Raw genomic sequence first — 26,218 nt, 5'->3', positions numbered from 1 at the left:
TGTGACTGCAGCCTAAGGACACCGTTCTCTCACTGAAGGAAACAACGGTGTTGTCAGGTGTGCAGAGTGATTCCTTCCTCCCAGAACCTGGATATTTAAATGGTGTTAAAGTGCAAAAGACTCCGAGAAAAAATACACCTCTGAACAAAGGAAAAACTCATTATACTTTGCACCTGTTTAAGGAAAAACTCCTTTTAACAAGTGGGATGATTAATAAAGGTGCAATTGAGTATCACATCGTTAAAGGAACAGGAATGAAAACAGGCTGAACTGCCATTAAGAGGCAGTGCTAAGGCATCTATCTCGTTTAGAAAAAGAAATCCACACTTTCTCTCCTTGCTCCCGGTCACAGATGATCTCATAGGGATTTGTTACTCACAAACATCAGATTGTCCCTGAAAGTTAGGAAACTGCTTTCCTGAGCTAAAAAGCTATAATTTGTTCCCATATTTCCGAGAAAAGGTGTTACTTATTGTGAAGAAGCACAGCAATGAGAACAAAAAAAAAAAACCTTCAGGGAAAACTATCACTCATTTCAATATCACAACCAACACGTAAGCACAGGGAAAGTGACAAATTCTGCATTCTCTCAATAACAGATTCCCTTTCTGTGAACACTGGAGGTTAGAATAGAGGAACTTCAATCACCGTGGCAAGCAGCCAGCTCATGAATAGCTTGCTAACATCAACAAGACTATTCGTATGAACAAATGCTCAAAATGACTATGAGACTCCTTGTATATCCTTTGTAATGGTAAAATCACCGGGATTACTGTGGTTTCTAAGTGCTCTCCCACACAGATGAAGAGCTGAAGTCAAGAAGAGTGCTCATGTGAGGAGCTCTGTAAGAGCTGCAGTTAAATACTGAACTGCTCCTTTGGGTTTAGCTTTTAAAAAAATAGAGCAGAACTACTACTGGACCAGCAGACAGCAGGCTTTGAGTAACTCTGAGTGCCTGAAGTGAGATCCTGACACGCACTGCTCAAGAAAAATACAACTTCTACTGCCTGAGCAGTTATGGTTAACTACACACTCGGCTCTGCTGGAAGACCACGAGATTTCAAACCACATTCTCAAAGTAAAGAACGGGGCTGGCAATCCATAAAGATCTGTGAGAAAGGAAGCCCTGGAACTAGCAGCAAGGTGGGGTTGCCTGCATGGGCAGCCCTTCATTTGAATGCAAATGTAATTTTGGGGCAGGCAGTTATCTGTGACATCAGGCAGGACCTTAGTAAACTGTTACCACCAGCACCTGGTAAAACCATTGTTAATCATGTGTAGTAAAGGGACATCAGGGCTAGCAGGAGTCATTTATAGAGCCAGGCTGGGCTAGAAAAGAGAGAAAGAAAGAGGAGGGGAAGGGAGATCAAACAAACCCTGTGAGGAGCAGGATGTCCCGGCGAGACAAAGGCCGGCTGTGAGCACCATGTACGTGAGCTATCTGTTGGATAAAGACACCAGCATGTATCCAGGATCCGCAAGGTGCACCAGCAACAACCTGCCCGTGCAGAACTTCGTGTCCGCCCCGGCCTACCCCGAGTACATGGGATACCACCCTGTGCCAGGCCTGGACGGCCACGGGCAGGCGGCGCCGGCCTGGGGCTCCCACTACGGCCCCCAGCGCGAGGACTGGAGCGCCTACGGCCCAGGCCCGTCCGGCGCCGGGCCCGCTGCCCACATCAATGGCTCGTCCCCTGGCCAGGGCTCCTACAGCTCTGCTGACTACAGCTCCCTGCACCCCGCTGCTGCTGCTGCTGCTGCTGCTGCGGCCTTGCCTCCCGGAGAGACAATTAATGCCCAGCAGATCTCCCCCAGCAGCCAAAGGCACAGCTCCTACGAGTGGATGAGGAAAACGGTGCAATCCACCTCCACAGGTAGGAGGGCGCGGAGGGTTTGGGCTGAGAAGAGGTTTTTTGCTTGTTGTGTCGTTGTGGGGGTTTTGCCAGGTTCCCTGGATTCAGATTAATAAAGATCCTGATGGCTCTGAAGGATTCTCTTGCCAGCAGTTGAATATTGGTTCAATTGTTGGATGCTGAGTTTGAGCAGTTGATTAAAATATTGGTTCAATTACTGGATGATGGGTTTGAGCAGTTGATTAAAATATTGGTTCAATTACTGGATGACGGGTTTGAGCACTTGGTTGTTTCTTACGTTTCTTGCTTGGCCTTTAATCCTGTGGGAAATGAAAAGCAATGCCCTTTCACTTCTCACTTCAGGTATGTTTTTAAAGTTTGTGATAGCCAATGGTTGTTTTTAATAGGAGTCCTGTAGATTGGGATGAAACAGAAAGTATTGTGTTCACTGCCACCTATTCTTTGCCTACTTTCCTCAAGTTTTGGAGTACCTAGGAAAAGTTCAAGTAAAATATACTCAGCAGGGGTTGGCAGTGAGGCTTTCTAGCAGAAACAACCCCTCCAAACCTCAGAACACTGAAATGAGATTTGCAAGACCAAACAATGAGTCAATGCTTTAAAAACAGGAATGATAAGGAAAGGCTTGCATCATGTCATAGTAGCAGCTCTCAGGATATGCAGGAATAAAAAAATCCATGGTAACACAGCCTGGTAATACAGCCACAGATCAGGCTCTGCTGCATGACAGTCAAGGAGTACAAAACAATTCTTCAGTTGTATTTAAGCAGTAAAAAAAGCCATGAAGCTTGATGGAAAGGTTCTGTTTGATTGGGAGGAGGAACAAGAGAAAAAATATAAATACTGAGTATCCCTAAAACAAATATCTGCACCCTGTCTATGAAAAAAATATTCAACAAGAAAGGGGAGAAGAAAAAGGAAAAGAGGGAAAACTGCCTGAAAAGAACAGAGGCACAATCTGCTGTATGAAAGTATTTGATCCTGAGGTGCTGAGCACTTTGACATGCACTGAGATCAGTAGAAATTAGGGATGCTCAATTCCTCCCCTAAAGAGATGCTCCCAGTATTTCAGTGTTGCATCCCAGGAAGTTTCCTTCCCTTTCCCTCCCTCCACATGTACCTGTAAATAAAAGTCTTCAAAGCAGGGACTGAATCAATCTCTGGTGGAAAAGCAATTACTTAAAACAGACATTCGAGAATTGAAAGCAACTGCATAGAAAAGCTGTCTGTATTAAAATAATGCATCTAATTTGTATGGGCAGAGTCCTCCTCACTCCTGCTGAACACAACTTTAGTTCATGGAGAGTCCACAGAATTCAACAGAACAATCAGAAAAGGCTGTTGCTCTGTGTGAATAAGAATTTGGGAGGATAATAGTTCATATCTTTAAAATCGTATTTGTTCTTCACTGAATATTATCCAAGAAAAAACAAGAGAAGGCCTGTTTCGAAAAAAACTTGCAGCTTACTTTTGAGGAGTATTTACAAGGGCAACAAAATTGCTCACAAATTGTGGGATTTACAGATGGCAGAACCCTTACTCACAAAACCCACTGTTCCTCATCCCTTCTTTACCTGCTTTGTGCTTCTGTGGATTCCAATCACACCAAGGGAGCAAGGCCTGATTTGTTCTGTGCTGTCCCTTTGATAGTGGGACACTGGATAGATTGATACAGCACATATATAGAGATATATAGAGAGAGAAATACATAGATATAGAGATATAGAGAGATACAGATACATATAATATAAAATATCACATTCTAATTGCTGCACAATAAGCACTTAGACATTTCCAACTTTCCAAATTTCAAGCCTGCAAAGGTCAGAGCAGTCACAGGAGGGCTGGGAGTGTCTCCTTTCTGGAGTGGTCTAACAAGACATTGAGCGTCCTTGTGTCTAGAACTGCAGAAATCAGCAGGCCACAGGAACAGACCCTCCCAAATGCCTGTGGGCCAGGGGAAGGCTCCATTTAAAAGCTACTGAGTGCTGCTTTAGGGAAAAATCCAGAGAAGGAATTCTCCTTCTTTCCCTCTTATATATTAGTTCTTCTGCTAGGCCAGGCAGGCTCAGTGCCAGCAGATCTCCTTCACTGGAGCTGGTTCCCTTCTCTTCCTCCACTCCTTATCCTCTGTCTTTTTCTGTTTAAAAGCAAGGGCACTGTTGTCCTTCATGGTTTCCCAAAAAATGAAATAATTTTAAAATATTTGCCCTTGCAGCAGTGTCAGCTCTAGGAAAGCACCTGAGTGAGTTTGGTTCTGTGCACGCAGGTGTTGCAGTGATTTCAGATGGGTGACCAGGCTCACTGCAAATGTTGTTTGCTGGATCCTGATCAAACCCCTCATTGTTTTCTTAGATGGAATCCAATTCTTTTCACATCCTTAAAGCTGTCTCTGTTCACTGAGCATTATCCTTCTGTCTCTTTACAAAACCTGTGGGAATTTCAGTGAAAGTTTGGTGTTTCAAGAATGAAGGAATCACATATTATTTATCAGCTTTCCTTATTCCCTGTGGATAGATACAAACTACTGTTCTTAATGATGAAAAAAATGTGGCTCAAACTTACCTGAGTTGATCATAACAGACATTAATTAAATTTGTTATTTATTCATTACATGCTGCAAAGCACTAATTATCAATACTCATACTACCAATAATATTTCACTGTGAAAACAATTATTAAAGCAAGTAATTTTTGCAAGATATTCTCAGAAGTTTGAAAGAAATGTTCCTGTAATGTTATCCCTTTAAGACTGGGAGAGATTCTTGCCAAAGGTTCACTCTGGCTTGGAGCAGCTACAGAGACAAGGCCCTGAATCCATGGCATTCCCATCTCCAGAGATTTCATGGTTATCTTCTCTTACTGCTGCTTTGCAGCCTCATGTCCTGACAGATGACAAACAAAGCACTTTATTGCTATTTCTACCACTGCCTCATGCCCTCCAGGTCTTTTGACACTGTTATCTACACAACTAACTTGAAACAAAGGAAGAAATAATTTCAAGTTTTACTCTGTAACTTTAAAAACAACATCAGTGTAGAACCATGTGTTCAACTGATGTGAAGTGAAATTTGTGGAAGATCTCACTATTTAATGTGAGATTATCCTGATTTAATACTACTAGAATGCATTTCCTGCAGAAAAGCCCTGCTGAGCTTTCGTGCATGCTTCTTTCTCTGACTGAGGGGTGGCTGAGTGTCTGTCCCTGCCCTGGCACTGCAGGGATTGGGGTTTGCTCCTCAGTGCAGCACACACAGAACCCAGGGCCCGGTGTCTGCACTCCTCAGGGTGCTGAGGGGACAGGAAAAAGCCAATGTGTTTTGGCTCAGAACGCTCGGAGGAAGCACTGAGTGCTCAGGATTTGCAGCCACAAACACTAAAAGACTCTGCTCCTTACACTGCTCCTGTCTCCTCAGTGTCCCCTTGAGAGGGTGAGCACAGCCAGGACAAGGAGCAACTGTAACACAGAACAGAACAAAGCCACAGCTAGAAACGTGAGGTGGTGATTCCACACACACACACACACAGGAGACATAATTACAGGTAAATTCTTTGATGGAAAGTAGAATAAAACCACCTTAGAAGAAGCTACAAATCTCGTCCTGTTGATTTCAGGATTTTATGGAGCTGTGTCATCACTCACACAGGAGTAGACTTGACTTTATGACTGTGTGAGAAAACAACACACACCTGTAGTAAAAGTGTGCCCAAAACACTGAGTTTGAGCAGTGAACTCCCAGGAGAATGTGCTCACAAAGCTGAAAGTGCACCTTAGGATCTGCACTTATGTTACCATAAAACAGGGTGGGGACAAGTTTGGAAACAAGTTTGGAACTGATTCAGAGGAGAGATTTTTTCCTGCAGATGACAACTCTCCTATCATTCTTCTTCAACAAAAATTTACTCTGCAGACAAAAAGACAGTTTTCTGCTGCTGATGGCAGGAGACCTGAGAGCATCATGACTAAAGCACTGTAAATGTAGCACAGTCTTTGAAGGAAGAAGTTATATTACCCCAAATCTAAGGAAGAGGAACAAGCCTCTTGAGAGGTCATTCCTGTAAAATGCTGAATGCTAAAGAACACACAACACTTGGGGAAAATCTCAGTCTGTTTCCTTTTACGCATCATTGGCAATGGGATTTCCCCTGGTTTCTCACTCAGAAATCCACCTACATTTTCTGCAGGGTGGGTGCTTCTGCCTGTCCAATCATTGTTTAAAGAAATAAAAATGACTCTGCTTTGGATTCAATTCCTTCTGTACGATGAAGATGAAGAGAAAAGTTTACACTAGCAAAGAGAAGGACAGAATATGGCCAATGAGCTTTATTCCAGAATAGCAGAACATATTCAAAACTGAAAACAGAAGGGAAAATTCAAGTCTGTTGAAAGGTTTCAATTCTATGATTCTATTCTGGTTTTTTCAGCATGTACAATCTGAACATGTATAAAAGAGCAGATGAGCAAGATGCAGCAGAAAATACAAACACAAAATTTCACCGAGTTTCACAAACCTTTAGCACCTAACTTTGCAGTAATGCACAGAACCAGGACTTCTACTTATCACACCAAGGTTTCTGGCAGGAATAGGATACACATATATGGATCTATGCCACATTTTCTAATACATTACATGGTGAGGTTTTTAATTTAGCTTTACAAAACATCATGAAACATCATGTGCAGCACAATGTTTATTTTCAAAACTTATTTCAAATTACTTTTGCTTCACAACTTCAATTAAGTCTGTGAAATTACTGACTTAAATCAGGGAGAATGTGCCCCTTACTTCTCCTACACTTTTAAAGTACATAAGTAGTTAAAGTCCAAAACAAAACTCTGAGGCCTGCTCTCTGTCAGCCTGTATCTTTATAAACTCAAAAATTAACATCAGTTTTTAATACTAAAGTAACAGAGAGATGCAGGTGGTAACTGAGCATATCCTCAGGCCAGAAGCTCTTTCACATTTCTGGGATGATTTAAGGTAACATCCAGCCACCAAGGACAGGATAACTTCCTCTGAAGCACTGCTAAACCCTGGAATCCAGGCTGCAATGCTTTGTCAGCAACCCCACAGTAATCCCACACTATCCTACCCTAGGACATCTTCAGGCAGCTTCTGGATTTTATGAAAGATGCTGCTTTCAGTGCTTGCAGAATATTCCTGAAAAGTTAAGAGAGGAGGCTCTGAAAGAGGGCTGGTTCTAATGCTAATTTATTTTGCTTTGTAAACTAGTTGTGAGGTCCGATGGTGTTTTGGGGTTTTTTTTTCCTTTCCTGGCCCACATTGTCTGAGGTTTTGAGGCCTATCTGTCATATTGAGGCAACAGACCCTTTTAACACTTCGCTTTGCTTTGATATGCAGTCTTGTCTCTTCCTTCTCCCTCCTTTCTTCAGGAGTTATATTGCCGGAAAGGGTGATGATTTTCACAGCAAATAAAGAGGCCTTCTCCCAGCTTTATTGTCTTCAGAAGAAATACTCTGTGAATTTTATGACCAATGGGAAAACTGTTCCCTTCCCCCAACTCAAAACTTGGCCAGTCACAAAAATTGCCGGAGTGGGTGTGATGGAACAGTATTGTTAAATTATAGCCCATGAAAAGATTCCCAGCTCTGAAATGTTGGATTTCTTGCTGGTCCAAAGGCACTCCTCAGTCACCACTAGTGCAAAAGAGGGTTTTGACAAAACTCCCTCTTCTTCTCTAGCTCATTAAAGCCAGGAAATCCACTCCCCCAGCACAAAGGCAGGCAGGCTGCAAAGGTGGCTGCTTCAAAGCCCTTTTGTTTCATTTCTCTTCCACCCGAGCACCAATAACCTCCCCAAGCACAATTCCATGGTATAACTGTCCACACCAGAACATGTTCCCTATAGAGCTGACACACCATTGCTGATTATCATTTTAACCTGGCACTAACAAAGGATTAACATGGCACAAGGTCAAATGTTGGCTATTTCATTCACCTAATTGAGGAAAATATGCAGGATTTCACTAAAGAATTGGATTAATACAAGAACTTTTATCATTGCATCATTGAATTCTGCCATTATGTCCTGAGAAATGAAGAACATCCTCCCACTGGCTATGGGGTCAATCCATTAGTCCCACCTCAAATTTTACTCAAGTAATATTTCTCCTGGAAATAAAATTAATGCAATTAAATTAATGAAGTTAAAATTAAAACTAGTAGGTGTGCAGAACACACCAGAGTGGATCTGCTCTGTCTGACAGATGGAATTTAGAAGCTGAAGTCCCAAACTGTTTAGGGATGGGTTCTGCTGCTGCTGTTTGTTAACTCTGGCAAATAAAAGTGTGCTTTGCCTTTGAAAGGAAATGCCATGTGCAGACTAATTCCAGCCCAGAATACAACAAAGGCTGTAGGAAGACTCTCACTGACATCAAGGAGAGTAAAGGCCTAACAAACTAAAACATGGCTCTGCCAGAGCTAAAAGTATCTCTTGGAAGGCTCTGGCAGATCTCAGCTCCCACTGTCTCTTGTCTCCCATAGACAGTGTTACTTTACACAGAGAAAAAAATCAAATTATTAAAGATAAGATTTATGTGACACATCAGAGAATTTTTCTTGGAGCATTTCTCAGAATTTCCTTAGTTTTGCTTTTGTACTTTTTAACTCATTTTCTTAACTTTAAGAAAGAAATTAGATGTCAAAGCTCCCAATCTTTCTTCTAAAAGAATCCAGATATTATCAGTTCCACTAAAAAAAAAAAAAAAAAACCTGAGAGTAACTCATACAGAATTAAAGGATCTTTTGGGAGAGAGTTCTGTTTTCCATATTTAATTTCTTCTTCAACTTAAAAAGAAAAAAAAAAACAAAAACAAAACAAACACAACCCTCTCTTATTCAGGTAATAAGGGTTTAAGCACTTAAAACCAGAAACAGGAAGGTTTTTCTTGAAGTTTACCACCTTGTTTTGGCAATAGAGGAACATTTGATATTTGTCTGTGCCTTCTGAATGAGAATAGAGGTCAAGATAAGATCACCTTGTTGCTCTTTTGTGTACTCCATCTTAACAACACAAAGGACACTAAGGAAACATGTTAAACATTTTGTCCCGTAGAATGACCCCAGATTCTCATTTGAAGAGGAAAAAAACCCTTAACCAAACCACCAGTTAGAGAGATCAAAAGTTAAAAAATATCAAGTGAGGCATTAAAGCACCACAGGTGACCATATGTTAAACAAACAATTTACACTTCTGGTGAAGGAAGACAAATGTCCTGGTATTTATGTGGACTGAACTGAATCACTGCTGTTCCTTAGAGGCTCTACAACTCTTACCTTAATGTTGTAAAATTAGCAGCACTTTTCACTTGATTATCGGTGTAAACCTCCCTGGGCTAATTCTGCTTCCACTGCAGTTTCACAGTGCTGGAAATGCAGTGAATGAGAACTCCTGTACATCTCCCCCAGCCAGGCAGCAGCTTCACGGGCAGGTAACAGATCTGAGACAAGGGAGTTTGGCTGCAGAACCTCCGGCCTAAGGAGTAACCCCAGACCTATTTTCCCTATTGAAATATTCCAAGTAATCAGGCTGATGGCCTTAAGAAGGGTTGGATGATGCCCAGAGCATTGCAAAGGCACTATTGATGCTCCCCCAGGGCTGGAACATGGAAGCTGAAGGATGAAATTCTGCTGAAGACTTGGCTGTAGAAGCCTGGGGAGAGTCCCAGAGAACCCCTGTCTTGCAGGGTGAACCAGAACCATCCCCATCCAGGCTATGAAAGGATTTATTTACAGGATTTATTTACAGGATTTATTTTTTTTATTGCACTGCCCAGGACATCCAGTGCTCACCAGCTCTGGCTCTGGGATCTATACAAATAGTTCAAAGAGGAGCAGAGCCTGAAGAAACTTCTAGTTCAAGCAGTAGGTTGGTGAGCCAACAATTCTTAGAAATGGCAAAGTCCTGACTGTCAAATACTGGAAGAGGTGAAAGTGACCCTATATGTTGTGCATGGCAAGTGGAAGGCAAGGCTAACTTTAAATATATTCTATAAAAAATGAAGAGACATCACATCTCCCTCCACAGCTGGGGGAAAAACATTTACCCAAGACTCTGCTGTAGTCCTGTACCCTGAATTCTGATCTTTGGGTGCGATGAAACATCAAAAGCAAGGGGAGTGGGAAAGAGGGGCTGGGTGAGGCCTTTGGCAGCACTGAGATGAGCCCTGCAGCTCCTCTCTCCAGCCAGGGAACGCTGGTGGCTCTGGGGCTTTGGGCCATCAGGATCTACTCAGACACTAAAATTTACCACCTTCTTGCCTGACAATCTATTTCACCCCAATCAAAATTACCTGCTCTTATTAGAGTGTAATTATTAGGAGTTTGTGGCAGCTGTTTTTTGAGGAGTTAGGCATCCCTACAGCCTTGTCAGAAAAAGCTCTATAAGCAAACAGGAGCTGCTGTGCAAAGCCACAAGACCCCTGCAGCAACAGCAGAGAGGTACAGGTACAAACACCTCGAGTTCTGTGCATCACCTGAGAGAACCTGAACCTCTTCTGCTGCAGGGACCACTGAGGACAGATTCACAACCTCTAGCACCACAATGGAACACAGAGCAAAAAAATACTGAAAATGTATTCCCTGTCCCAGACAATTCACTGGCTAAGTATGCACAGCTGTAGGAATGTCCATATAAATACAGGTAAATAAGGAAGCATCAAAAATTGTAAGATTGTGGTCAGCAAAGATGACAACACTGGTCTTAACACTGATCCAGTCTGTTAAAGATGTGGGAAGACCTCAGGCTTTGGCTTTAAGCAGGTGCTGATCTCCAATATATTGATTGCCAAATATGAGCAGAAACCACAGAGGAAGCAAACCAGCAGCAGCCTTTCCCATTCTCAGCTTGCTTTCAGAGCAGCCACACATTCTGGCCTCAGAAATGACCCCATATGGAATCCACAGCATTTCAGCTCCTTGCATCTGTGTTCCCTGGCTCCTGTCATCTGCCATTGCCTTTTAATGCCCTGGATGCTGCTGAGCCGTGTCTGCTCCACTCAGCTGCACCCACAGCTGAGGGGAGGCAGCAGTGTGCTCCCAAAGCAGCAGATGCTGCTGTCCCTGCCCATTGTGAAGTATTATTGCTTGCCTTTTCTCTCTTTTATGAACTGTCATCTGAAAATCTATGTTACTGTTCCCTGTGCTGTTATCAGGTCGTGGGCAGATTGTGCCAGACCTGACAGGAAAACACAACCTCCAAATTGCAGTAACAATCACAACGTTGTAGGAATTTTTCCAGCAACAAGAAGTGAGGAACTTTGGAAGCTGTCAGTATTTTCTGTGCAGTAAAATGTCCTTCACAATTTTCTCTGAGGCAAGTAAGAGTGGCAGCTCTAGGGACAGAGATAAGAGCAATTCAGTACCAGGCAGGAAGCTTGCAGCAGAGCTGGGAAGAGCACCCAGGTTTCCTGGCTCCTTATTCTTACCAGGAATGCCTTCCCTTTCCCAAATGATAACACAAGACTGAGAAAGAACACAAGAAGCAGTTTATTATCTATTTACTAAGGAGCAAACCTAATATCTGATGGGATGAACCTCCTGTGTTGTAAATCAAGACCGAGTCAAGGGAGTTACTCTGGGTAAGTGCATAGAGAATCAGGCCTAAAATCCCCCCAGATATTTTCATATGTAAAGCCAGATATTTTGTGTTATTAAAGTGAAAAAATTCTAGCTTGAAGCAATGTGTTCTTCTTTCAAAACAGGTAAAACAAGAACAAGAGAGAAGTACCGAGTGGTTTACACAGATCATCAGAGATTAGAATTAGAGAAGGAGTTTCATTACAACAGATACATTACAATCAGAAGGAAGTCTGAACTTGCTGCAAACCTAAGACTTTCCGAGAGACAGGTAGAGTATGGATCCCCCATCCAGGCTTTCCTTTGCATTTATGATTGCTGCTGAGGAGATAACTGTATGGTAAAGGATACAGAAATGTTAATGCCTCCAGTAACCAAGCACTGGGTTCCCTTTGCAGTAGAACCCAAACCAGAGCTGTGCAATAACCCAGGAAATGCAAACACCAACTTATTCACATTCTGACAAACACGAGTTAAACCACAGCACCAAAATCCTGCCTGGATTTCTCTCTGGGCTGTGGCAGCAGGGAGAATTTCGTGCTGAACTTTCAGAAGCAGAAGTCCTGGTTCTGCTGACATCAGTGGGAATTCCATAACCCAATCCAACAAGGTCAGTCCTAGCAGAGGTGGAAGTGATGAGCTCAAGTATGTTCAGGACACTTGAAGGGTTTTGTTTCCTTGGCTGCCTTGTACCTTTTGTTCAAGATTTCCTACATAAGTGCTACTCCCTTCTCCTGCCCCATGTGCTCCCCTCCAAATTCCACTTCTGTTCCCAGCAGATAAATCATAACACAGTCCCATGATTAGCCCTGATTCACTGTTGTTTTATGGGCTCTGCAGCAGGAACAGCCCAGAACCCACCCAGCTGCAGCTCTGTCCATCCAGCTTGAACTTGGCTCACACAGCACCCACTGAGCTCACAGAAAAGGAGAAACAAACACCCATTTTGCAAATATTCCTCAGTCTGCTGCTGAATGCCAGGATTTAACTGTTGAAAATTAAAATTGTTTCAGCCAGGTATAAAAAATACACTATGTGTCTTTTTGCTGGCTGTTAAAACATTCATAATTTGACTTAATTATGCTGAATTTGAATATTATGGCCCTGCTTCTGTACACAACCAGTGATATTTATTTGAAACTTCCTAGCTCAGTGATAGTTCCTGAAGAATATTTTTGTTAGTGTATTTGAAGAGGCAAAACAAAAATACGTGATCTCTTTCTTTGAATATATTGGGGAAATTTGGCAACAGCTTTTGCAATATTTGTTCTTCATCAATATATCATGAACAAAATTAATTACAATTCATACAACCTACATCTCTGAAGTATATTTTGAAAATGGAAGATTAAGTAAAAAATACCTGATAGACTCCCACCACCACCCTTTTGTACAAATTAAACAACTCCATCATATAAACACAGCTCAACACACACTGTTCTGTCCCAAATTCCTCTGCACACCACCTAAAACCTGAATTGATTTTCTGGAAAAGCTTTTTTTCTGCTTCTGCCAAAATCCAACATTCCCTGGAAGGAATATCTCAAAAGGACAAAGAACAATTGCTCGAACAAAGAAGGAAATATCTAATGAAGGAAAGAAAGGCAAAGTGAAGCACTGTTAACATAGGAAGGACACACAAATAAAGGAGATGACAAGGATGAGAAGGAAGAGAGAAAATCAGACTTCAGGGAAGAGAGAATTGCATGGAAAAAATATATGGAAAGGAAGGAGGGCAACAGGTAAAGAATAAATCAGACAGATGCAACTGGCCCTGCCAGTTTCTCATCTGACATTACAGACCTGCTCTTACTTGGACTTATCGGATAATTGGCACACGACCCTGAAGTGCCTAATTTCTCTCTGCAGATCTGCTTCCCTAGTTTAACAACAAACCAGAATAAAACCTCAATTCACAGGCAGGTAAGAGCACTGAAGCCAGGGGGTAATTCTGAAATGTTGGGTTAGTTTTTAGACTGTTTCATCTTTTCATACATTTTGGCAAATGTATGAGAAAATCTGGATTATCCTTAGAGTCAGAACACAAGAGATCTGAGAAGGCTTGAGACTCGTTTAATGGAACATAATTTGGTACTGAAATGATATTCCAGAACTAAGACAGCGAAGGAACTGCCAAACATCTCAGATGACAGCCTGGGCCTTAAGAGACCTGGTTTAAATTTTCACAGGCTTTGCATGTACTTGAATCCTTCAACTATAAAATGGAATAATAATGGCTTAAGAAGAAGCACCTTGAGACTGTTCCAGAGAGTTCTTAAAGAGGTTTTGTTGGGCTTCACCAGTGATCTTCTTGTAAAACACAACCTGGTAGTCACAGGTGTTATCATCTCTCACTGTTTTACCTCCTTTCCAGTCATTATTCTCTTTTCCTTTTTAGTTTCTAGGAAAAAATAACTGACCAGACCAGTATTTCTCAGCAAAGTATTGATTTTTTTCCTTTGGGTTACAGAAGATGGTGACAGAAGTGTTTCCTTAGCTGTCTGAACAAGAAAACACAACAAACCTGAACGAGGTAGCTTGACTTGTGACACTGTCTGGATGTGATCCAGAGCCCCTTCCAAGGATAAACATCTGCAGTGCACAGCTTCAAACCCAGCCCTGGGGACTCACAGCCACAGCCAGTCCAGTTAGCACAGAACATTTCACACCTCAGCAAGCTCCGCAGGATTTTTTCTGACCATTACTCACCTTCAGCTCACGCCCTCACCTGTCCCACCCCAATCAAGATCCACCTTCAGCAGGTGCTCCCTTCCTTCCCGAGGTGGCTGTGCCCGTGCCAGGGCAGGGACACGGGTGGCACTGCACTGTGGGAAGCAGCAGCAGAGTCTGGCGCCATCTACAAATGAAGCAGAAGGCACTCAGCTATTCAGGCACTGCTAAGACAATATTTTGAATTAATGTTGTGTATTGCTGATGAAATTCTGCTCAGAAGTGAATTTCCACTGGCTTCCACACTGGAACTCACTAATTAACGTGCACCATCCAAGCAGGAAAGCTTTTGTGTCTCAGTTGATAGGCCAGTAGCAGATCTTGGCTTGCCCTGACTAGGGCATACAGTTTTCAATGTAACAATACTCATGCATCATTTTGGCAATCACTAGGACACATGAGATTCTATTCTGTTCAATTCTGTTTCAAGAAACTGAATAAATCAAAGCTCATTCCATAAAGAAATAACTGAACTAACCACAAAATTCACTTTTTATCAGGTTACTAATAAATATTTTATATTATTTATTATATAATAGATTATATAATATATAATAGATAATATACATTATCTATTATCTATTATATTACTAATGCAATGTAATGTAATATAATATAATATTTATATATTATTAAATATTTTATTACTAGATAGGAAAGGTTACATGTACGAAACACAAGCAAACAGCTCTGTTGTCTCAGTTTGGCGTTGCCTTTCTCAGTGGTCCTCACGCCACTGATTTTACCTGTGATTCTGTGACTAAACTCACAAAGAACCACATTCAGTCTGGTAGCAACTGCAAACAATTTTCCTCTGCTCGTCCGCAGGTGAAGATCTGGTTCCAGAACCGCAGAGCCAAAGAGAGGAAATTAATGAAGAAGAAAATGACTCACTTCGAGGGCAGCAGCCTGGGCTCTCTGCAGAGTGACTCTGGCTCCGTGAGCCCCATGCCGGTCCCCGAGGCACAGACTCACCCGGAGCTGCCCGGTGCTCTGTTCGCGGCGCCCCCGGCCGCGGCCGCCGTCCCCATGGGCGGGCTGCAGCACGGGGGGAGCCTGCAGCAGGTGGTGGCCTCGCAGTGAGGCTGCGGCGGGGGCACCGAGCCCACGCAGCGGTACCGGAGCACTGCAGCACCCGGGGGCCCGGCGGGACGGGCCCGGGCCACGCCAGCTTCAAGGACACTGAACCGAGAGCCACCTGCAGGGGTGCGGCACAGCACGGGCTGCCCAGGGCCGTGGGACTGCAGGAGCCCCTCGGGGCAGGACGCCCGTGCCGCAAGGAGCCCTCGGCCTGGGAGCGGCTGGGGACGGAGAGCCCAGCGGCAGCCACGGCCGCTGCTTCCACTGCAGACACAAAAAAAGCACCGAAACTCGCCCCGGGCAATTAGCCCACAGTGCTGAGGCAGCTGTGAGTGTGTATCCCGCACCCCCAGGGAAGGAGAACGTCCCTGCTCCTTTGATCTCCACACAGGCTCCATGTACAGATCCCACTTGTGGACTTCACACATGCATCTCGAGAAATGCAAACTGCCTGATGTGTTTGGACCCACTCGATGGAAAGCCTGGAGCCCGTGGTTGCACTCGCTACATGTTAAGGGCAAAGCTCAGGGATGAGCTTTTTGGGATTTTGGGGGGTTTGACAGGTATGATTTCCAATGCTCCATAAACTGGTATAAACAGGCACTCTTCAACCTTACTTTAAATGTTTTCAAAGCATTCTGGAATTGTGAATCTTGGCCCGAGTTCGTTTTTGGACAAAGAAAATTCATGTCAGATTCATTTTGGATCCAAAAACAAAGAGCAAAGTGGGGCAGAAATCCTTTTAAAAAACGTAAGTGTTTTGAAAAGTGACTGCATTTCATGAGACAGCAGAGCCCATGGATAAAGATGCAATAATTGCATTCAACCTATTCTAAATCTGGTCTAGTTTTATGAGTTATTGTGACACTAATAACAATTGAGAAACCAAATTAATAGAAGAAAAAGCAAACAAAATACTTCACTTAAAATAAACCTCTCAGCATTTTTCATGTGGGTCTCAATTCCTGAAGGGCTGATCCCTTCCATACTAAGCAGAATTTGGTAGGTCATCAGTACTTAAGAATAATCTGGATACTTATTTCCCCAATAGGATTGCCAATTGCATGTGCAAAACTTTTGTCTGCAAAGGAAAATTTTTAGAGCACATGTGTGATTTGGGAATTGACACTCTCATTGTCCAAAGCAGCAAAGAAATTTAGGATGCCTATCCTCAGTAATTCCCATCAAGGAATGGGAATTTTCCTCCTGAAATCTCTCAGTCACTGTTGAAAAAAAAGACTTAAGAGCATTAAGTCCTTTAGGCACTACATTCTTGGGTTTGTTCTTTAATTATAACAAATAGTACTTTTAGAGTATCAAAATGTTGGTGATGTGAAATTACTTTGTATATAAAGAACATTAAAATAAATGTCTTTTTTCATAACCATTTTGCGATGTGTATTGCAGCAAGTGAACCTGCAGATTTTCATGATTAGTCTTTTCTTGAATTGCAATATCAAATTTAAAAGAAGACTGGTAGTAAAAGAGTTTAGAGAAATTAAAGGAGCTTGGGAAGAGCAGAATGGTTCAGGGAGCTGGCAGCTTTCACTACTTAGTAATTTGATTTATCATTTTGTCTGCAAGAAGGACAGTGCTAAACAAAGGCAGAGTTCAATGAAATGGAGAGGGTGCACTGTAAAATTCCCACTCATTCCTGCCCCAGTGGTGCTCCACTTGCTGCCAACAGCACAGGTAACAGAGGGGAGAGGAAGAAGCTGCAACTCAAAGTTCAGCAACAGAAAGTCTCCAACTGATTTCCACACGGCAGGGAGAGAGGAGCATGACAAAGAGCACAGGGAACAAAAGGGATTTCCCATCCTCATCAATGAGCACTGCAAGCAAACTGCTCTCCCAGGAAAGAGCCATTGGATCTACCCAAGGGAGGAATCCACTGGAAATACACAGCACAGCCATTGTGCTGCCAGAGGGAAATGTTCGAGATTTTATTCACATATACACAGATATTTAACTTCACAGAGACTGGAAAAGCTTCAACAGGAAAAGCATCCTCATATTGGCCAATTAAGTGGAATTGTGCTTGCAGACTAGAGAAAAAAAAAATTAAAAATCCAGATTTAGACTTTCAAAAGGTAAGAATACAGAAGAAAACTTCATCTTTTGCAGTGATATACAATAAATTAAGACCCTAGCTAAGTGATCAGAAGCCTGACCCCAGGGTTCTGCAGAATCAAGTACACAGCTACCTATTTTAATCACATTTTCATGACAGAGCTTAATTTTGCATTAACATCTCAAAAATGACAAAAGTACTTTAACGAAGGACTTTAAGAAATGTGTCTGAACACAACTTCTTTCTCTTTAAAATTATTTAAACATCATTCAAAGAGAGTGGGATCTGGCAGAACAACCTGGTTTATCTTGTTTACATGTAGAAGAGTTATTGAGGAAGATAAGTGACCACTTTGAAGATCTGCTTCATTTCTGCTCCAGTTTGCTGAAAGCATGCTTGCTATAGGTTGCTATGTGTTTCCAATCAGAAGTTGTTAAGTACACAAAATAAGGCTGGATTTTATTTGCAGAAGCACATGTTCAAAGGTTAAAATTTATTGCTCCAAAAGCAGTATCTATAAACCAGGGTAATACCTTAGAGATTATTAACCTTCGAGTTATGCCAGTGGCTGTTTTAAGCAGTTCGATTTTTTTGTAAGAATTCTCAGCAATCTCTCCACTTAAGTATTTCCAATGGGCTCTAATCCTTTAAACAGTTGCCCACCAAACCCCGAAGGAAGTGACTTTTTCTCTAAGAAGCTTGTGTAGTGCTGTTAGCTTGCTGCACTCTGTCCAAATAAAAATAAGAGAGACAGAAAATTGCAGACAAATCAGCTGAAATTATTTGGGTGCAGCGCTGTGGGCTATGAAATACTGGTGCTATCCTCAGGCTAATACTCACTTTCTCCATGGCTTTGGGTATATCAAATAACTCATCACTTTTATCACATCTGAAAACTCAGGACACTAAAGCAGAGCACAGTGAAGATTGATTGGTTGTTAGGGAAGTGCCTTGAAGAAGAAAAGCATACCTTAGGCTACATCACAGGAATATCTAAGCCCTTAATCCTAATTGTGATTAAAAGAACTATCAAGGAATATCCAATTTTCAGAGGAATTCACTAAACTTTAAACCCTGTTTCCCAGCTAAGTTGTGATCTAGATGGTACAAAAAAACCCCAAGCAAACAGCACCTTCTACCAAATCTTCTTGCAACTAAGCAAAATATACAATTCAAAACGGTATTTCTAAACCAAAATCTTCAATTCTTGCTGAGGGGTTATGTAATAATTAAGGGATATAGGAGAGAACATCAAGTGTGCGCCACTTTCTGCCCAAGGAGGAGATTCAAAAATGTATTAATTGTGGATGTTACCATACAAATTAAAAGCACATTTCTGCTTTAGCTCCCTTGTTTGGTTTGCTGGGGCAGTCCAGGGGCACTGAAATGACACATCCCTGAAAATGACTGTGAGTCATTTTCAGACAGCATTGGATGTTATAGTTGGACACAATATGGCGCAAAGCCCGCCAGGTAAAGAAATAGCCACAGGCTTTATGATGAAAATGTTTGCCAGCTGTTTGCATACCCAAAGAGCACAAATTCTTTCAATTCTCTAAAAAAACCCTCTTTGTAAATGTCTCACAGTAAATGGAGGGTTAATTGAGATACACCTGGATGCTCTTGGTCATCTAAGCCACAACAAAGGAGTCCCTCTAAGGCAGAGAGGCTTGACACGGACAATAATCTTTAAATGTGTGGGGCAGAAATGCCAGGCTGCCAGCACCACAAAGCTGCGGGTGGCAGGCAAAGAGGGAAGGCAATCGATTCCTTTGTTACCTCCCGCAAGAAACCCCACAGCAAACACGGCCTGCAGGATTCCCCGGGAGCAGCCAGCGGCCCCAGCCGGCCACGCCCGGGCAGGAGGGAGCAGCTCCGCGCCCGGGAGCCCCGCACTGCCCGGGAAGGAACCGAATCGATGGCCATCGAGGATTTGCTGTTCATCTTCACGGTTCTGCTAAAGAATTGATTTACCCTGGGGTTCACACACGGGCTCTGTAACTCCTGCTGAATTCAAGCTGCTTGTGGAGCAGTAAGGAATGCTCTTATTTCTGTCAGTATTGATTTTGAAGCAGAAGTTAAATAATTTCGATTTCAGAATAGTAAGACCCTCGTTTAGCTTCAGACCATTCCTTCCTAGCAAAACTGATGCAGTTTATCCATGAAATATATTCATAAAACACATTTTAACATTTAGAAATTAAAGATAAGTTGTTAGAAGCAGTTAGAAGAGGGGTAGACAGGAGGGTAAATACAATCAGCTCTCTACTGAGCACTTTTCATAATTTTTCAAAAGGATTTGTTAATAACCAAAACTTCAGAGCATGAAATTAAACCCAATACCACTGAGGAAGGCTTCACAGACAGCTGGCATCTTTATTTCTTCTGTTGCTCTCTTATGAGAAACAAATCCCCAGTAGGGATCAGACACAGGGCAGAACTGAAATTGTGAAATATCCCCTCTTCCTTTTCCCCAGAAGATTCAGTTCAGCAAGTGAGAGTAGCTCAGTCAGCACTGTGCATTCAGCTCTGGGCTGTGCCACATCTGCCATGTGCACACGTCTGCATTTCACACCCTGAAAATGAGACCTAAGTAGGGTTCTGTATATTAAAAAAGCCCAGTTAAAAAGAGCAAATAATTTCAGAAGCTTTGTGTTTGTTGAAGCTTCAGTAAAAGTGAAAGCCACCTCTCTAGCTGTGTTTCAAGATTTTAAACCCATCTGCCTTCCTTCATCACTAGTTGGGTTTTTTCCCAACAGAACTGCTCTCAGCTGACAGCAAACCCTGTCCTGACTGGCCTTTCCTCAAGATTCCTACAGCTGCCTAAGAAGTTTAGGAGCAATGAATGTGCATGCAAACCCAGCTTGAATACAGGGTCAGTAACACCTCCGAAAACTGCATTAGAACCATCAGCAATACAGAGTTCCCTAACAAAGTCCTGAGCATGGAATTCCAAGCACGCAGCTCTGAAAGTATGGGCCTAAGCCTGCAGTGTTACTGGAGTGCTCATCTGGAGGCAAGAAAACAAACGTCTGTTCCTATCACCTCAGCCACAAAGGGCACATTCAGCTCACCTGCTTTTTGATTCTCCAAAACAAGAGAGATTTCACATCATTTTCATGCTTCAAAGACAAACAGATTGTCTTCTTATCTCCATATAAAAGGAAGAGTAATTTTATGAGTAAGGGTTCCTAATAAAAACTATCAGAGTTGTAAACACCTTTAATGTAAGTTATCGTTCTACAGGCAAGTTTTAAAGTACCAGTAGCCTGAAATTGCAGTTTTAATAGCTGTCATTAAAACACTTAATTGCACGTTTGTGATTATGTTATTATTACTGGGGTGGAATTGCTCTCTAGAACAGCTCATATACAACAGTGCACCATCTCCACTGCCTGTACAAACAAACCCTTCAGAGCTCCAATGCTGAGCACCACACTTGTTATTATTGATAGTTTTTCATCAACCACTTGTTAAAAAATAGAAAATTTTCTTCCCCAAGGATCTCAAAGTACATTTGATTTAACACACATAAACCTTCACTTTAACAACCACTGAGACAATTCCCATGGCCACTGGTTTAGCAGATAAATTACACCTGGCATTTGAACAGGTAAAGAAATAAACAACCTTGGAGTTCAGTTTTGCTGGCAATGCATCTCTCTGAAATCTGCCAAGGAGCACAGCACTGCTGCTGCTGGTGCCACACTGATCTGTCTGGTTTTGCCTTTATCTCCCTCTGCAGAAAACGGTCCAAATACAAGACTCCACATGGCTGAGATGTCTGGATGTCCAGCCCTGCCTCAGAGCTGTTTTCACTTCTGCACCACCCCAGAGAGTCCAGAGAGGGCCCATGTTCCACCAGCACTTTACACAGGCAGCACCCCAAACCCTTACTCCTCCCGCTGCCATCCCCCACACAGTCCAAGGCAATGGCACTTCACTTTTTTCCCTTCTTTTTTCTATTCCCTGAAAGCCATGGCCACCAGAAACATCCGTAGAACTGCAGCCTCAGTTACTGCACTGAAGGTTCAGTGGTTCTCTGGCTCTGAAGCTGCTGACATGCTGGGCCTGGGCAGGGAGGAGCTGAGCAGGGCCAAGAAATGATCCTGGGGAAGGCACACTTGGATTCACAGTCAATTGACTCTCAGAAAACAGAGACCTACCCCAACATTTTGGTAGCCTCAAACTACAAAATGACATGCAAAGGTACAGCTCCTTTTTAATATCTCCACCCTGTTCTGTTACACAAAACAGGAGATATCAGACCCAGGGTGCAGATCATCTGAACATTACCATTTTAGTTATCTTATTCTCACTTTGGTGTTAAAAATCTGCAGTCCTCCCCAGCAATCTTATCCTGCTATGTAAATCTTTTTAAACAAAATGCCTTATTCAAAGCTTACTATTGTTAGCTGATATCAAATCAGTGTAGCAAATTGCCATCAGAGTATCTTGATCTAATTATGTTCTGGAAAGAATTGGAATAGATCTGAAGAAAATTCAGATAATGGAACAGGCAAAACAAGAAAGGGAAAGGAGCATAAACAAGAGATAAAAGAAGAACAGAGAATAAAGGATAACGCTCTGAGATACAAAAAAATAGGATTAAGTGGTACTGAAATTGTGGGGGGTATGTGCAGAGACATCCCATAGAGCAAGAGGAACCCCAGGGATTAAAAGTGTTCCCATCATCTACTGCAGAGTATGAAATTACATCATCCCAGGGATGGGAAAATGGTGTGTTTTGTGGGAATTGTGGGAAGCCAAACAACGGGGCTGAGCTGAATTCCCTGAGCAGCCAATGCTCATGGACACCCCGTGGATGCAGATGCAGTCAGTGGAGCCAAAACCTTCCCCTCTGTGATCAGCCTACGACTGACAGCCCTGCACAGCACTCAGCAGTACAGGGGAATTGAACTGGGCAATAATGTTCACAAACAGCATAAATATTCCAAGGATATAGGAAACACAACTTCTTTCATTTGGATGACATTCAGTACTAAAAATCTGTGGGCTCTCCAAAATTGTGTTACAAGTCCCTTTCAAGATTAAGGGAATGAGAGTCTCTTTCCATTTATTTTTAATGTCTATTTTTATAAGGGTACACCAAATACAGATCTTATTTTTTCCATACCCTATCCCACACTACTTGCCTCAACATTCTGAGAATCCCAATGCTTAATGTAGAAATCTGTAAATATACCAAAATTAATTACAAAGACTTTGCTACACTTCTCAGTACAAATTCTTTCCCCAAAAGCCCAGTCCCAAAGAGAGGAGTATCTTTCCTGTCTGTAAGTACACACTTAGAATCCTTCAGTGCTGGAATTAGAAGGGATGTGTGAATACGAGCAGTGTCAAAATACAAAGGATACTGAATGAAAACCCACACCTCTGTAAGGGGAAACAACTCATTGTAATTTGCACCTCTTTTGCAAGCATAGCCCTTACAAACAGCTCATTGCAAAGAAACCCATCCAAAATAAAAATACAGCGAATTCACTCCACAAATTGCAGCTACACAACCCAGAGAGGCAATTCTAAAGTCCTAGGGTGTGGTTTAGTTCTCCTGTTAATAACAAGCTGTTAGTAACAGGATATAAAGCCACTTTCAGAATCATTTTTCTCAGAGGGACACGAACATTGACCCAGGGAGCACCCGTGTGTCTCAGAGCAGCATCAGGGCACTTCTGATCCACAAACTTAACAACCCAGATGTCTCTCCCTGCTGATTTCCCTGGCCCAAGCTGCCAAGGAGAGCAGACTACAGCCAGCAGCCTCAGAGGAAGGAGCCAGCCTCCTTTCAGGCAGATAAAGGCTGCCTTGAAACAGAAGGCAACAATATTCCTGGGCCTAATCAAAGACTTTTTTCAGAACTTTTTACAGTCATTTTCTTTGTACTTCTGGCACCATCTTTGTTAGGAAGATTTATTGTCTGCTTTTTAAAATTTATCAGTTTGCAACAGCCAGCAGATGAAGGGATCTCTTAAATCACTCTGTATGGGGAGAGTGTGAGCTTTAAACTCCCCCATTCTGGAAAACCTCTTACAAACATCAACAATGAGAGGAACGTTTTTGAGGTGGTTATACTCAAGACATGCTGTTTACAAGGTGCTCTATATTTTGAAGTTATTGAATTACAATTTTCAAATTGACTGTATCCGTTAAAGACTAAAAAGGAGATTTTTAAAGTTATATGAGAAATAAAGAGAGTAACAGATTTGTTGATTGATAATACCTGACAAAATAAGGGTTTCAGACAAGAAAAATGCTAAACATTGCTATTATAGTTGCTACTCTAATTTCTTTTAAAAAGGTCTATTTACTTAACTATTCAAGTTACAAATCCAAGCAACTGTTGCATCATCTTACAGAACTGGGATCACTGTTGAATATCAGGGCACGATAATAGGATAGATAAAAGTTCTCTGAAAGAGAAAGCACCAGAACCAGCAGCAAGGTGGGGTTGGTCAGCCCTTCATTTGAATGTCAATGTAATTATGAGGCAGGCAGTTGGGCTGACGTCAGACAAGATCTTGGTAAACCATTACCACCAGCACCTGGTAACACAGTTGATAATAAAAGAGGATGAAGTAGAAGATTCCAAGCAGAGTGGCATTATTAGAGAAAACCAAACAGAAACATTTTTGAGCAGCACAAGAAGACACTGAGGACCAAGATGTTGTGACGCCGCGTTTACATTGTGGGACAGCCATGTACGTAAGCTCGCTCTTGGAGAAGGAGCCCAGCATGTACCCAGGATCTGCCAGGGCCAGCAACAACCTGCCCGTGCAGAACTTCGTGTCCGCCCCGGCCTACCCCGAGTACATGGGATACCACCCTGTGCCAGGCCTGGACGGCCACGGGCAGGCGGCGCCGGCCTGGGGCTCCCACTACGGCCCCCAGCGCGAGGACTGGAGCGCCTACGGCCCAGGCCCGTCCAGCGCCGGGCCCGCTGCCCACATCAATGGCTCGTCCCCTGGCCAGGGCTCCTACAGCTCTGCTGACTACAGCTCCCTGCACCCCGCTGCTGCTGCTGCTGCTGCTGCTGCGGCCTTGCCTCCCGGAGAGACAATTAATGCCCAGCAGATCTCCCCCAGCAGCCAAAGGCACAGCTCCTACGAGTGGATGAGGAAAACGGTGCAAACCAACGCTGCTGGTGAGTGCAAATTCAACTTCCAACCTCGGAAAGCATCTTTTGCTATCACTGAGCTTAGAAATAATTAACTTTACTTGAAGCACACAGGTTGATGGGTCATTTATGACATTTATTTAACCTACTGCTGTTTAATGCAGTTTTAGCTAAATTTGTGCTAGTTTCACTAAGGGCTTTATGTGGTTGCTGTGGAATGGGTGATGTGGTCAGACACAGCTAGAGCTCAGCTCCAGGAATCCCTGTTAGAACACTCTGTGAAGCATTTTGTGTGATAAACATGATAATCATGAAAGTGTCACAGAGCAATGCAGCAACATTTAACTACTAGAGACCGAAATACTATTACTACTTATTTTGTGCTGCAGGGGAGATATCAATACAGACCCAGGCTGATCTTTTTAAACCTTACAGACTTCTCAATAATTATAAAGAAAACTATGTGCTCTTATCTAACTGCAGTGATTATGCAATTTTCTGCAATTTTCCTGTGTCTCATATTTTTCTGCCCAGATTTATTAGGTGAGCACAAATATTCCTAGAGAAGCAATCTCACTTAAACAATCAGTATAGACTATTTTGTTGGCAGATCACATAATTCCTTGGTTAAGTTTCCTTTTCATTTAATTTCACATCAGTTTTACTTTCCTTACATGCCAGAATTTTTCAGCTTCCACAATTACACAATTAAAACTCTTTCCTGCCACTCACTGATGTGCCTGTTCTTGCCACAAGCTGCCTGCCAGATGAACCTTTCCATGTATATTCCCGAGGTGGAAACTGGGTGTAGCAAGGTTTGCTAAAGCTGTTAGTAAGGCTAAAAGTAGTAACTGTGTGTTAGGGAGCATCAAAGAAATGCTCTAAAGAAAGCAGAGCAAGTACAATTGGAGCAGTCTTAGAAGACACAGAAAATCTGCACTGCTGCTTCAGACAGAGTCCTCCTCCAAATGGTTTTTACTCAGGAGTAAAATTAGCTGGTAATTGTTTCTTAATTATAAAGCAGGCACACATTGTTTTGCCTCTGTTACTAAATATAAACTGCCTGGTGAACATTAGGATATCACAGTGCTCTCCAGCCACTTGGAGCCTCTACAAAAGCCTTCAAAGCCAGGCAGATTCAGTCTGCTTTCCCCCCTTCTGTATACTCATGTAAATCCCAGGAACTTCATTAACATCATTGGAGATTGCCAGGTGTAGAAGTGATGCAAGCCTTGAGTGTAGATCAAATTCAGCTGAGCCTGCTGAATGTCAATGAGGCAGCCCTGGCTGTGTCATACTGGCATTGAATTTTCAATGTGTGGCACTCTTGAAGAATAACATTCCTAAAGTTTAACACACTTGAAAATCTGAATCCTTGCTTTACGCTTATTGAACAGTCTTGGAAGACTCTGAAAGGTTTCTCATGCACTTGATCAAATTTATAAAATATATTTGCAATTCAGAGACACAGTTTTGGGCCTGAATCCATCTGTAGTCTAGAAAGTGCTTACAGAGGATTTACACACATTCTGAAATACTTAGGAACCATTGGGACAGGTGGAACAGAGCCCATCAATAGCTGCATGACCTGAGGCTGTGCATTCCTAGAACCCAATCCTTTGAAATGTTAAAACAGCCAAGGACTTCACAGAAATGAGCTCAAGGCATCGACCCACCTTAAAAAAAGAGATTGTGAGAGTAAAGCACAAATCTGGTAATTGTGCAAAACAAGA

The 26,218-nt window shown here is 42.5% G+C and overlaps 2 protein-coding genes and 1 long non-coding RNA gene across 3 annotated transcripts in view; 2 read left to right on the top strand and 1 right to left on the bottom strand.

The window, feature by feature from the left end:
* The first annotated feature begins 1,426 nt into the window (after positions 1 to 1,426).
* On the top strand, positions 1,427 to 15,282 carry LOC134560597 (homeobox protein CDX-4-like). The gene is made up of 3 exons (XM_063416765.1): positions 1,427 to 1,874; positions 11,595 to 11,740; positions 15,028 to 15,282. Exons 1-3 carry the CDS (start codon positions 1,427 to 1,429, stop codon positions 15,280 to 15,282), a joined length of 849 nt encoding a protein of 282 aa, XP_063272835.1.
* Positions 14,061 to 26,218, bottom strand: part of LOC134560599 (uncharacterized) — a 25,898-nt gene continuing 13,740 nt past the window's right edge. The window contains exon 3 of the long non-coding RNA XR_010082759.1: positions 14,061 to 14,326. This is a non-coding gene — a long non-coding RNA (uncharacterized LOC134560599). The remainder of the gene's footprint in view (positions 14,327 to 26,218) is intronic.
* LOC134560625 (homeobox protein CDX-4-like) overlaps positions 24,051 to 26,218 on the top strand; it is an 8,170-nt gene continuing 6,002 nt past the window's right edge. Inside the window, exon 1 of the mRNA XM_063416820.1 lies at positions 24,051 to 24,512. Within this exon, the coding sequence (XP_063272890.1) occupies positions 24,068 to 24,512 (445 nt within the window). The 5' untranslated portion in view covers positions 24,051 to 24,067. The remainder of the gene's footprint in view (positions 24,513 to 26,218) is intronic.

The sequence above is a fragment of the Prinia subflava genome, chromosome 20 (assembly GCF_021018805.1).
Source record: "Prinia subflava isolate CZ2003 ecotype Zambia chromosome 20, Cam_Psub_1.2, whole genome shotgun sequence".
In the NCBI taxonomy this organism is placed as follows: Eukaryota; Metazoa; Chordata; class Aves; order Passeriformes; family Cisticolidae; genus Prinia; species Prinia subflava.
Note: the sequence above shows the minus strand (reverse complement) of the source record. Positions and strands in the feature narration are given on the sequence as shown.

Coding starts and splice junctions, on each gene's coding strand:
- LOC134560597 (XM_063416765.1), top strand. CDS start 1,427: ATGTACGTGAGCTATCTGTTGGATAAAGACACCAGCATGTATCCAGGA. Junction 1,875..11,594: donor GGTGCAATCCACCTCCACAG/GTAGGAGGGCGC, acceptor CTTTCAAAACAG/GTAAAACAAGAACAAGAGAG. Junction 11,741..15,027: donor TAAGACTTTCCGAGAGACAG/GTAGAGTATGGA, acceptor GCTCGTCCGCAG/GTGAAGATCTGGTTCCAGAA.